Here is a 14,128-nt window from a genome sequence, read left to right as displayed (position 1 = left end):
CAGCATCTGTGTGGCAGCTCCCAGCTCCAGCCTCAGACTTAACAGACACCAGGTATGGACTCAGTGCGCATACACAGGAGGCAAACACTCAGACATAAAAATCAGTGAACCTAGAAAACTGTAGTTAACACCTAAGTTAGCTTTCTGGCTGCCTCCCTTTGCACTGCACTGTCATTTTCACTGCTTGCTCAGAGACCGTAGTCAGAATTACTAAGAATTCCCTTCCGGTTAATATTTAATTATATCTATAGAAACACGGGTAGAACTAAGGACATAGTTCAACTGGCAAAGTAATTGAAAGTCTTGGGTTCAACCCCCTGCACACATGAACTGAGTGTGGTGGCTTTTACTGATAGCTCTAGCCCTCGGAGGGAGCAGGACCACAAGTTCAAGGTCTTCCTCGGCTACATAGTGAGTTGGAGGTTAGCCTGGGATACAAGAGGCCCTGTCTCAAATAAATAAATAAATAAATAAATAAATAAATAAATAAATAAATGATAGGGGTCTGCAATATATATATATTGAAGAAAAGAAACAGGAAGGAGAGGAAAAAGCACTATGGGAATTAGACCACACACTCAAGGTTTAAATTAATGCTATAAAGCTTGTTTATGATAATCTTCATAGAGTAAATAAAAGGGAAAACAAATCTTCTTTTTTTTAATTACTACTATGTGCCTGGCTCTTTGACATGTTACATACATTTGTCTTACACAGATTTCTTTTTTATACAGGTCATTTAAAAAAAAAAAAAGAAAAGAAAACTGACCAAGGGCAATTTACTTGATTCCTTAAAGGCAGAAACAGGTTGAGAGAAGTAGTTAACTAGGCCACACAAATAGAACAAAGTCACACAACAGCAAGGGAGAGTCCTGGGTTCAGACACAACATATCTGACTAGCATCACCCACGCCTCTTTCCTGAAATGGCTTAATTTGCATTAAACAGATGGCTACAAGGAAGGGAGTAGAGCAGCATTTTCTTGGGGACAAAACTGGACCGCATTCAAAGTGCTTTTAATTGAATCCAGTAATGGCGATCCCACGAGACTGAGGCTTGAAGCTTAATTATCTATAATAGAGGCTTTCTGGAACGTTCTGAGTGGGTGTCACCAAGCACGTGTGTGTTCTTTGCACTGTGTCTAGATATTGTGTCTCCATCCAGAGACACATGTATACAAACATGTAATTCTTCAGGGGAATTTTCAGGAGAATTGGCTTAATGTCCACATACAGTGTCACCCAAAGGAAACATATCTTTTTTATGTGCATTGTATGTGAGTTCAGAGGACACTGTGGTGGGACTGGTCTTCTCAGGCCATTACTTGGATTCCAGTGATCAAACTTAGTCCACTAGGCTTGTGTAATATGCAAGTTTACCCAGGGAGCCATCTGGCTGGCCCAGAAAGGTTTCTTTCTTATTCCCAGTGTTTACAATGGCTCCTGGTGATGTTAACATGCTGAGACCAAGCCCATCCTTTGAGAAGCCAGCTGCCTGTGTGGTCCCCACAGCGCAGGCTTTGTAATGGACACACATGAAAACCAAAGCCGGTGCTCCAAGCCCCGGGAGAAGTTTAGTCTGCCTTAGAGGTCCACGATGTGGTTACTTTCCTTGGTTATAAAGTCATCTGCTTAATAACTGTATGTTGTGAAAATTTTAACATACCATAATTACTTTCACTAATTTCAGGTTACCTTCTTTGATCTTGGAGACTCTGTCGTAAAAGTAGAATCTATACAAATGGTTCCCAAGTGAGCAGAGGCCCAAATTCCGGGCTTCCGGGGGTTTTTTGTTTTGTTTTGTTTCGTTTTGTTTTCCGGTTTTTCAAGACAAGGTTTCTCTGTGGAGCCTTGGCTGTCCTGGATCTTCCTTTGTAGACCAGGCTGGCCTCACAGAGATCCGCTTGCCTCTGCCTCCCGGGTGCTGGGATTAAAGACGTGTGCTGGCTGGCCTGCATTTTGAAAGGCTTGAATCTAAGGGAGAGTTGAAGGAAGAATAGAAGCAGGACACGCATCGCAAAAGAAGACAGCAGATTGTGCAGTGTTTAATTCCAGCTTTCTCACTCTCCCTTTTGTGCATGCTTTACTTCCTTTGGCACCTTCCCAGGACACGGTGGGTGTCTTCTGTGGGACACACCTGTCTTTTTTTCTTTTTTCTTTTTCTTTTTTTTCTTTTTATGTACACCAGAAGAGAGAACCAGATCTCATTACAGATGGTTGTGAGCCACCATGTGGTTGCTGGGAATTGAACTCGGGACCTTTGGAAGAGTAAGCAGTGCTCTTAACCTCTGAGCCATCTCTCCAGCCCAGGGACACACCTGTCTTAGTCATCTTCCACCACCTGGCTCAGAGAGCGTCCTCCCTTACACCCCCAAATCCCACTGCACTTGCCCTTCTGTCCCACCCCCACCCCCCATGAACTGGCCACTCAGTGATTCCTCCAACTCCACCCTGTCTAGGCAGCTCCTTGGGACTCACTCTTGTGTCCGATACAGTTGCTCCATCATCGTGCCAGTGAATAGTCTTTGTTTTCTTTTGCATGACTGTACATCTTTTCCCATCACCCTTGTCAGGTATGTGGCTAGAAGAGAGCTGTGTCTGCCTACTAGCTTCAGGTAGTTTATCTCGTGTGTGTGTGTGTGTGTGTGTGTGTGTGTGTGTGTGTGTGTGTAGATCAAAAGATGGCTTCCACCCTTTCAGAGTGAGGATCACCAAATACTATAAGTGCATAAATATTATTCGCTATTGATGTCTTTCTCAGTTAATTTTACAGTTAATTATTGAGCACTTATTGTGTGTTAAGCCTTTGGTACTTTCATGATTCCAAAACAAACAGGTACAAGCCAATAAGACAAAAATTTGCCTCCTTAGTAGATAAACACCAGAGTGGGAGGGAGTTCTCAGTGGGCGGCGCGCTTGCCACAGAAGCACAGAGACTAGGTTGTATCCCCAGGACGCATGTCAAAAATGCTGGGCTTGGTGGTGGGCAGGTGTGACCCCAGAGCTGGGGTGGCAGGGACTGCTGGGTGTCTGGGGCTCACTGCCAGTCAGCCTAGCTTACACGGCAAGCTCCAGGATACTGAGGGACCCTTTCTCAAAAAGTGAGGTGGGAGCCTGTAAGACAGCTTAGCAGGTGAAGGTGTTAGCTGCCAGGCAGGGTGACCGGAATTCAGTCCCTGGGACCCGCGTGGTAGGAGGAGAGAACCAGCTCCCACAGGTTATTTCCTGACTTCCACATGCATGCCGCAGCACACTGGTGTGTGGGTGCACACAATTTTTTTTTTAGCTTTTTATTGATTCTTTGTGAATTTCACATCATTACCCTAATCCCATTTATCTCCCCATCTCTCCATATCAACCCTCCACCCTTGCAACCTCCCTCCCAAAAGAAAACAAAAAAGAAAAAAGAAAAAGCATCTTGCCATGGAAACTACACACACACACACACACACACACACACACACACACACACACAAACAATCTTAAGCAAACAAACGTAATTTTTTTTTTTTTTAAAGCTGGATGTGGGGGCTGGAAAGATGCCTCAGTGGATGAGAGCACTGTCTGCTCTTCCAGAGGTCCTGATTTCAGTTCCCAGAAACTACATGGTGGCTCACAACCATCTATAATGAGATCTAATGCTCTCTTCTGGCCTGCAGGTGTATACGTGGGCAGAGCAATGTACACTAAATAAATAAATCTTTTTTTTTTAAAGCCAGATGTGGTGGTACATGCCCATAATTTAAGCACTCTCGGAGGCAGAGAGAGAGGCAGGAGGATCTCTATGAGTTCAAGGACAGCCTGCTCTACAAAATGAGTTCAGGACAGCCAAGGCTACACAAAGGAACCCTGTCTCAAAAAACCAATACATACATAAAAATTTAAAAGATCTGAATGTGGTATTAAACATCTTTAGTTCTATACTGGGGAAGAAGAAGCAAGTGGATCTCTGTGAGTTTGCGGCCAGCCTGTTATATACATAACAAGTTCCAAAATAGCCAGGGCTATGCAGTAAGAACCATGTCAAAAGAAATTTTTTTTAATGGGCTATGACCCACAAGAATGAACAAACACACATACACGCATATACATACATGCACACAGACACACGCACATTCATATATACACTTATACACACACACATACATACATACATACATATGCATGCGTGCACACACATACATGCACATATGTATACACAAGTACATGCACGCATGCATACACACACACAGACACTCACCAAGCAACAAACAACCTAGCAACAAATAAACAAATCAAAGCAAGCCAGTGTATTGTGTAACTGAATTACTGTCACCACATCAGGTAGCTATGGCTGCACACAAAACAAAGAACCAAAACTTGGGGACTGGAAGCAGTCAGTGATCAATTTTGCACTTCTAGGTTGGTGAGGTGGGCGTCTCTAGGCATCTCTGAGAAGCCGTTAATCCCTTAGTTTGCCTGTGGCCGCATAGTCAGCTCTTCAGCCCTCTGATGTTGAAGGCTCTGGATCAGCTGAAGTGACCTGGCCTTGTTTACATGGTGGTGTTCCATCTTGGAGAACAAGCCAGCTCGGGCTTCCTTTCCAGGCAGCCCAAGGCCACAGGAGTAAGCAGAAGTCTGTGGCTGTCTCCTGAATTCTGAAATCAGCCCAGTTTTAAGGAGAAATCAGTATCATTTGATGGGAGATGGTACAGTCACACAGCAGAGAGCACAGAGACAAAAGCACGAAGCACAGCTCACCTGGTTTGTCACGGTGACCTGCATGCGGGGTCTGAACCACACAGCACTCAGTCCCCTGGTCTCCGGGGATTTGTTCCCAAATCCTCCGTGGCTGCCCCAAACTGACGGGCCAGAGTTCCGTGCCTCTGTCTTTCTATCAAACATTTCCAATGTACCTATGACATTTTCAATTTATAAATTGTCAGTCTAAAGAGATTAGCGCTTATCAAAGTGGAAAATTACTGTAAGAAAGCTATGAGCTGTTTGTTGGGTTTTCTTTTTTGAGAGCTCATCCTATAGCCTAGGCTAGCCTCTTTAGCCTTGCTGGCCTCTAACTTGGGCTGACCCCCTGCCTCAGCCTCAGTGTCCCAAGTATTGGAATTACAGGCATGTCCCCATCCGGCTCAAGTTTTCCCATTAATATTCGTAGACCACAGTGACCCTAGGAAGTGAAATCTAAAGGAAGAGGTCCCGTACTGCTGTCTGTTCTTCATGCCCTTGGTTGGCGGCGGCTGCTGTGACCCTCGTGGGCTTAATGAGGTAGTTAGAGGAATCTATGGTTGTTCACGACACTTGGGAGTAGTGGGTACTATGTTTTAAGTTTATTTTTAACTTTATTTATACAAACATGTGCATGTCAGCATGGGCATGTGCACGAGTAAGGGCAGATAGACTCTCCAGAAGTCCAGGAGAGAGTACTGGGTCTCCCAGGAGCTAGAGTCACAGGTAGTTGTGAGTTTGGGTGCTAGGAACCAGACAAATGCTCTGGAAGAGCAGCCAGTGGACCAGCTCTCCAGCCCATCCTGTTTATCTTTTCTTTGGGTCTTGCATTCTCCATCCCTGTGCCTGGACACCCAGAGTAATGGGATTAAGATGGGTGCCATTACACTACCTTTATAAACCTTACAGTAAGCATTTTTTACATTGTGTGTGTGTATGTGTGTGTGTGTGTGTGTGTGTGTGTGTGTGCTGTAACAAGCATGTGGAGGTCAGAGGTCAGAAGACAACTTTCAGGAGTGCGTTCTCTAGTTCCACCAAATGGATTCCAGGGAGAGAACTCAGATCGCCAGGCTTGGTGGCACATGTAGCCATCTGAATCTCCTCGATGGTCCTTGAAGTACCCTTTATCTACTGAAAAAGATCCTCTTATTTCTTAACCTCAGCAAGAAAGTTACCAAGGGATGTTATCTAAGATGGACATTTATAAAATGCTGAAGTTTCTCTCGTTTCCTTAACTGCTGATAATCTGCCTTCCAGAGCTGCTGGTGACGGGTAGCAGCAAGAATGGGACTGATACAGTCACAGTGTTTCCCTTTAGGGTCCTGTGTTGCGACTGTGTACCCTCTGTGAGTCTTTTACTGTCTTTAAGCTCATTTTGTTTTTGCTGTTCAAGAACTCTGGGCAGCCTGTATTTTTTTATTTTTCTATCTTCTGGTCTCCTTGAGGATCCTTACTCTACAAAGAGTACGTCCCTCAAGCTCTCATTCACGTAAGAACGCCTGCCCTCTAGTGTCCAGAAAAACTACTACAGGAAGGAGGGATTAGCAAACAGCATTCTACCGACAAGGCTTTTCCTTCAGGGGCTTGTGAACAGCGGCATGCATGGTTGTACAGTTTGAGCACTGCAAAAGAAGCTAAAAAATGAATGAGTCATCCCTGAAAACCGCCCCACCCTCTGTCCTATACCCAGCCTGTGTCTTCTCAGCGAGGGTGCTCACTGAAACTGCATTCCAGCCTGGGAAGACTGCCGTAAACAACCCCGTTCTTGCTTCCAAACCCTCTCGTGGGAGCTAGCCCAGCCTGTAGAGAAGCTTACTAAGCCAGCTGGACGCTTATCTTACCATTAACATTCTTACTCTGAAGCTCTGAAAATTAAGCTTAGAGTGTGTGAGAGCTGGATGACGTCACACGATCTTGGGCTGTCAGAGGTGCCGCGGCAACTGAAAAGGTTTGGTATGAGCTGTGCACACAACTAGACTGCAGTCTCCTCTCAAGACATCTTGTCCTCTTTTTTTGCATTTACTGAGGCAGATAAGAGTTGAACGTGGCCCACGTTGGCCTTGAACTTGCTATACAGCTGAGGATGACCATGAACACCTGATCCTGTTTCTCTCGCCTCCAAAGCACTGGGTCTGTAGATGTAGAAAACCATACCTGACCGTGCTTCTGAGACTTTGCCTTTATGTAATCCCTTTTTGGACCCCCATCCTACCTGGCCCATTCCAGGCTTCTAGTAGTTGCACAATGTCAGTCATTCTGGTGGCATGGTTTCTGGTGTTACATGTATAAACACTTTTTGTACGTGGCGCAGACCTGTAATCCCAGCAGTTGGGAGGCAGAGGCAGGCGGATTGCTGTGAGCTTGAGGCCAGCCTGGTCTACAAGCGAGTCCAGGACAGCCAAGGCTACACAGAGAAACCCTGTCTTGAAAAACAAAAAAAAAAAAAAAAAAAGAAAAAGAAAGAAAGGAAACCATTTATTTTAATGTTTTAGGAGTGGGAATGAGGGATAAGAATAATTAAACTCCTGTGTCTTTAGACATTAATGCATACAAAGGGGCTAACATGGCTTAGATCTAAAAAGGAAGTTAGGCTAAAGAGAAATATTAAGTAGCACGTATGTTAAAGAGTTTGAGTTCGCTATTAACAATGCATACATATATTTAAATATAAAATATACCCCATAGATAAACACAGTGTGACCTTTTAGTTAACAAACCAAAACAATGGAGAGGTTAGGAGCACGTGCTGCTCTTACAGAGGACCTGGGTTTGATTCCCATCAGCCTCATGGCGGCTCACAACTGTCTGTAACTCCAGTTCCAGGGGTTCTGATGCCCTCTTCTGGCCGTCTCAGGCACTGCACATTATATGATATATAGTATACATGCATACATGCAGGCAAACCATGTATACATATAAAATAGAAATAAAATATCCCAAAACTGTACTACTAAAGGCCTGCAAGTTGGCTCAGTGGGTAAAGGTGCTTGTTTTGAAATCCCAACGGTCTAAGTCCAATCCCTAGAACTCATGTAAAGGTGGAGAGACCTATTAGAGTTTTCTACTGCTGTGGTAAACACCATGACTAAAAGCAACCTAGGACGAAAGGGTTTGTTTCAGATTATGGCCTGCAGTCCATCACGACAGACAGAAGTCAGAGCAGGAACTCAAGGCAGGAACCTGGAGGCAGGAACTGAAGCAGAGGCCACAGCGGAGCCTGCTTACTGGCTTGTTCAGCCTGCATTCTTATACACACCAGGACCACCAGGCCAGAGTGGCACCAGCCATGGTTTTCTGGCCCTCTCATATCAACCATTAATCAAGAAAATGCCCCACAGGCTTGCCTACAGACTATGTGATGGAGGTATTTTCTCAAATAAGGCTCTCTCTTTCCAGGTTTCTAGTTGAGAAAACAAACAAACAAACAAACAAAACAACAAGGGCAAAAACAAAAACAAAAAAAAAAAAAACAAAAAAAAAAACCAAAAACAAAAAACAAACAAAAAACCCAACTATGCAAAATTGTTCTTTGGTCTCTACTTGTGTCATAGCATGAGTGTCCACACACATTACATATACACACAATGATGACAATCTGAATACAAATAAATCACAAAAACAAAATACTAAGTGAATAACAGTTTAGATAATTAAGGTTGTAAATACTACTACTCTGATACAGCAAAAAGAATGGGGGTGTTATAAAGTAGTGGACAGTTCAGCCTATGTCTGTCAGTTCTGTCATAACAGAAAAGTTTAGACTGAGTAATTTCCAAATAGAAGTATGTTGCCTGCAGTTCTAGACACTGGGAAGGTCCAGGTGATGGCAACAGCAGGCACACTGTCTGTGATAGCCCTTCCTTACAGCTGGGCCCTAGTTATGTGTGCACACGGTGGGAGGAGCAAGCACACTCACTCTGGTCTCTGTGCAGAGTAGCCTAATCTAATTCTGGGCTCTCAGTCGTTCCTTTAACATTCTCAGTTGTAGCCCCATCTGCCAGCTGCTGGCACTGCCCTGCCTTCCCACTGCGCCAGCTGTGTCTGACCCACCTGCCCACACTCTTCCCAGCTCAGACCTCAAGGCAACCCCACACTGCCTCCAACAGTTAGAAACCATAGGGGATCCTGGGTGTTAAAAGTCTATTTTCAAAGCCATGGTCGGAAATGAACATGTAGATTCATCCATGCTTCAAAGTCAGGCAGACTTGAGTACAATTTGTAAAGAACAAGATTAGAAAAAGAAAAAAGACCTTGCTGATAAACTCCTGAATTACAAGCTCCATAGACACTTTGCAAGTGGGAGTCTAATGGTCCTATCTGTTGTTTATGAATGCTCACAGACCACCTATTCCCTTGGATCCATATGCACGCATGCACGCGCGCGCGCGCGCGCGCACACACACACACACACACACACACAGAGAGAGAGAGAGAGAGAGAGAGAGAGAGAGAGAGAGAGAGAGAGAGAGAGAGAGAGAGCGCTCAGATTGCCAAACTGTTCTAAAAGAGGATCTAGCTGGGGTGGGATCTACTGCACACACCAGAGCTGGGAGGGGCTGCTACGGAGAAAAGAAAACCATGGCTGCTACCTCGCCAGACCCACCGTGTGTGTGTGTAAAGCCCTGTGCTGACGGTGGCTGTGTGGAGCATGTGTACATGTGACGACCTGTGCATTTGTTGCCCCTCTAGGGTTCTTGGAGTCTCTGGACGACTTTTACATCCTTAGCAGTGGCCTGATACTGCTACAGACCACCAACAGTGTATACAATAAAACCCTGCTGAAGTTGGTGGTACCCGAGACTCTCCTGGCCTGGCAAAGAGTCCGTGTCGCAAACATGATGGCAAAGGGCGGTAAGGACTGGGCAGAGATATTTTCCAAGTACAACTCTGGTAAGTGGTTCTGTGCAATGACCCTATAGCACGTGGCGCCTGCGTTTAGCCTTCCAGGTGAGGTAACCAGCTGAGGTGGATCCAGGTTGCCCTTGTGTCTCCCGACATCTTAGGTACCTACAACAACCAGTACATGGTCCTGGACTTGAAGAAGGTGAATATTGGAAAGAGCCTCGATGAAGGCACTCTGTTCGTTGTGGAGCAGGTTCCGACATACGTAGAATACTCTGAACAAACCAACGTCCTAAGAAAAGGTACCTCCTTCCTACTCTGTCAATCCCCATGGCCTGGCTTCCTTTCTGTCCTTGTGATTCCCTGAGGGAAAAAGGAACTTAGGGATGGAAAACTCACAGTTCCCTGGCACAGGCCACCGTTGTGGAAGAGTCAGGCCAAGAACTTGAAGCAGCCGACCGTGGCACGTGTGTGGTGGCAAGCAGGGGAAAAGCGCGCCCGCACACCTTGGCCATGCAGCTATCTTTCCCTGTCCAGGGCCTGGTGCCTTTCAGTGTGTCTTCCCAGAGCAGTGAAGACAGTTGTTCACCAGACAAGCACACAGGCCCAGCTGCTCTGAATGGAGATTCTCTGCCCAGAAGTTGAAAGTTAAAGCCAGCCATGATGGGCTGTGACATGCTGCCTGAGGGTGGGTGGTGGGGCTGTCAGTGATAGTCTGGTATAGAGTTATTGTGCTCAACACAATATGTGAGGCCATCTCACTCTTTCATTGGCGACTGGGACACCATCAAGCCCTGTGACCTCTGACCTCTAAACAGCTCCAACGTTTGCCACCATTCTTGAATTCTGAGGGTTATGCTGTAAGCTCCACTCCAAGCACAGGTTTGTCGGGTGTCACCCTGACTCAGGCAGCAAAAGCAAAGATGACAAATTGCTTCTCTCTGGGGCCTCTGGAGCATCATGCAGCAGAGGACCCAAGAACTGGAAGAGCTAGACTGCGGTCTTATGGACCAGGCCTGCTTGAACCTAAAAAGGGCAGCATTAGTGTGAGGGATCAGAGAGGGTAGCTTTGGCCATCAAGGGTACAGCCCAGACAGGTGAAGCCCAGGGATTGAATCTTGGCTTCTCGAAATCTCAGGTAAATGCCTCAACCTCTCTAACCCTTTCTCTTCATATGCAAAAACGCGCAATCATGGTGTAGACCCCATCAGTCACTTACTTACTATTTTAAAATCCTGGAACTCTAAAGCCAAGTTGCTTTGGCACTGTTATCTGGTAGAAAAATTCGACCCAAACTGAACTAATTTGGTAGGAGAAAGAGCTGCCCCCAAGTCCGCAAACTATGGGCTTGAGCTGTCTTCTGTCTTTGTCCCCTCATAAAAACTTTGCTTACCATGATAGTCATTTTTTTTTCTTGCCTCTGTGACCAATCAAATGACAATACGTTAAAAGAGGTGAGCTTTACTGTGAGTTAGTGTCTCAGCCTGTGGTTCCTGGGCCATCAGTTAGGTAGACTACTCTGTCTGACAGGTATGGTAGAGGAAAACTGTTCACATCCCCATGGTCAGGAAGCAGAGGTAGAGGGATAGCCCAGGCCAAGGTACAACTTTCTAAGACACACATATCACAGGCACCCCAGCGGCCCCCTTCCTCCATCTAGGCCCAATCTCCTAATAACACATACCAATGAGTAAGTACTTCATTGGTGAAGTTGGCACACCCATGACCCATTGCCTCTCCACAGCATTGCCAGTGAGGGCCCAAGCCCTTAGCACACAAGATCTAGGGGTCGGGGGTACCTCGTGACCAGATCATAACACACATTAGACTACACAAGGGCCAGTGCCTTCATCATGAGGCATTTCCCATGAGAACATGTTATCATACGACACACACACGCCATTACGGTCCGAACACCTGAACGATTCTGAAACTTGCTTATCTGGCCAACAAGCATTGGTGGGGTTGCAAACACGTGAGGTGCTGTGGCTTCATGGATGAAAAATAAAAGCCATTAGTGACAGGAAAAAAATGTCTGCCTTATAAACCCTGCTGGGCAGTTTGGTCTTTGCTCTTTCGAAAATGAGTTTTTGATGACGGAGAATAGACAGAACACAGGGGGGGACAAAGGAAACAGGATTCTATGGAACAGAGCCACCCAGATGAGCAGAGACAAAACCAAGATAAAGAGCAAGTCTGACTCGGCTCTGTTTAACAAGTCTCTAAGTCAGAAATTTAAAACTACTTGCCACGTTCCCACATTGCCTCCAAAGAGTTTCCGCTGGTATATATCATGTATGACAAGAGATGTCATTATGCATTCTTACACATGCGCATGTTTTTTTAATTAATTTATTCCTGTTACATCTCAATGGTTATCCCATCCTTTGTATCCTCCCATTCTTCCCTCCCTCCCATTTTCCCCTTACTCTCCTCCCCTATGACTGTGCCTGAGAGGGACTTCCTCCCCCTGTATATGCTCATAGGGTAAATGGTCACATGTGCATGTTTTATCATTTCCTCCCTCACCCTCTCTACACCACCCCCAGACACACACACACACACACACACACACACACACACACACACACACACACACACACACACACACACACACACACTAATGCCTTTCCTCTTTCCAAGTCTCTTCTGCTTTCATGGCTTATTTTTTCTGGGCGTGGGGAGATCCACTGAGTTTAATTAGGGTGAGTGACAATAGCTTGGGTAACCTACCACTTGTGGCACTAAAGATGAAAATGTCTCCAGGTCCCCTTAGAGCAATTCTCTTCAAGCTTCCTAAGTCGGACCCTTTAATACAGTTCCTTGTGTTGTGGTGGCCCCCAACCATACAATTATTTCATTGCTACTTCCCAACAGTAATTTTGCTACTGTTATAAATCCTAATGTAAACAGCTGATGTGCACGGTATCTGATATGTGACCCCCTCCAAAGGGAGCTTGACCCACACAGGTGGCGATCCACTGCCTGTAGATCATGGGTTGGTGGGGCCTTGTGGGCCGTTCCCCCATACAACAGACACTTTTAAAGATGAGTTTCCATTGCCAGGCATGCACGTCACATGTAAATTTCAAATATACTATCACTAAATAAATAACTTTCTTCTCTTGTTCCTTTCTTTTCCCATCTCCCTCTATTCGACCCTCCCTTTCTTTCATTCCAAATCAGGATACTGGCCTTCCTATAATATTCCTTTCCATGAAAAAATCTACAACTGGAGTGGATACCCAATGCTGGTGAAGAAGCTAGGTTTGGACTACTCTTATGACTTAGCTCCGCGAGCCAAAATCTTCAGGCGTGACCAAGGGAAAGTGATGGACATGGCTTCCATGAAACACATCATGCGATACAACAGTATGTGGCATGTTTCTCAAGTCATTCTGCAAAGCCCCTTTTCCTTCCCCGTGGAATGAGAATCTATTGAAGTCTATCATCTCTGTACTAGACAGAATTATAAGAAGTTATTTGAATTCAATACTCAGCATAGTTAGTGCTGTTCACATATTGGTCAACAAATAGAACAGTTGCTTCCTTTATAAAATCTCAGAGAATTTTCTTTGAAAGGCTGGCATGATGGCTCAGCAGGTAAAGGCCCTTGTTACCAAGGCTATTAACCTGAGTTCGATCCCCTAGACCTGCTCAGTGAGAGAACTGAGTCCCAGAATTTGTCTTCTGACTACATCATGCACACCATGTACACACACGTACACACACACACACACACACACACACACACACACACACACACACCCCTTGATCCCCCTGTCTCTACTTCCTGAGTATTGGAATTGTGGATGTATACAACCACACCTAGCTCTACAGATTTTTTTACATGACCAAACAAACAAGCAAAAAACCAAACTCAAACCCAACAAAAGCCATATAAAATATAGGAGAAAACAATCCATGTACGGTCTTTTCCTTAGTATTACCCAACCTCCTGCCAACACACTTCCAAGGTGAAAAGCAGCTAAAATACTCAGAAATGCTTTCTTTTGGTGAAGACTCTCCAAGCCTAATTTGTATTTCATGTTGGAAGATGGTGACACACATCCACCCATCCACTTTATTGCTCTCTCTTTGTCTTCTTTGATCCTTGAGGCAGGCTGGGCCTGGCACAAGGGATCTGAAGTTAGTCACTCCCTAGTGCATAGCAAGATGTCTGTATCTGGAAGCAGGCAGGGATGGGGAGGCCTGTGGGACACGGAGGCATGAATAGATCCAAAATTGTACTGTGGATAAGGATATCTCAGATTAGCCAATACCTGTTCTTTCCCCATCACTGTGTCTTCTAGATTACAAGGTGGACCCCTACAGTAAGGGTGACCCCTGCAATACCATATGCTGTCGCGAGGACCTGAATAAAGCCAGGCCAATTCCTGGAGGTTGCTATGACACCAAGGTAACAAGCACACTGTTGCTTTCCAATCCACTGCTAACAAGGAGGTAGACCAGAGGTGGAGGTTTTGCAACATAAAGCCCAGTGTTTCCAACCCTATATTAAATAGAGGAAGCAGCTTGGTCCATGGAGTATAGCGAAGAATAAGCCT

At 45.4% G+C, this 14,128-nt stretch overlaps 1 protein-coding gene across 1 annotated transcript in view; it reads left to right on the top strand.

Annotated features, from left to right (window-relative positions):
• Plbd1 (phospholipase B domain containing 1) overlaps nucleotides 1–14,128 on the top strand; it is a 51,232-nt gene that overhangs the window by 36,550 nt on the left and 554 nt on the right. Inside the window, exons 7-10 of the mRNA XM_051155506.1 lie at nucleotides 9,408–9,608; nucleotides 9,722–9,862; nucleotides 12,747–12,932; nucleotides 13,874–13,980. Of these exons, the coding sequence (XP_051011463.1) occupies nucleotides 9,408–9,608; nucleotides 9,722–9,862; nucleotides 12,747–12,932; nucleotides 13,874–13,980 (635 nt within the window). The remainder of the gene's footprint in view (nucleotides 1–9,407; nucleotides 9,609–9,721; nucleotides 9,863–12,746; nucleotides 12,933–13,873; nucleotides 13,981–14,128) is intronic.

Source organism: Acomys russatus, chromosome 13 (assembly GCF_903995435.1).
Source record: "Acomys russatus chromosome 13, mAcoRus1.1, whole genome shotgun sequence".
Classification (NCBI taxonomy): Eukaryota; Metazoa; Chordata; class Mammalia; order Rodentia; family Muridae; genus Acomys; species Acomys russatus.
This window is presented reverse-complemented; position numbering and strand designations above follow the sequence as displayed.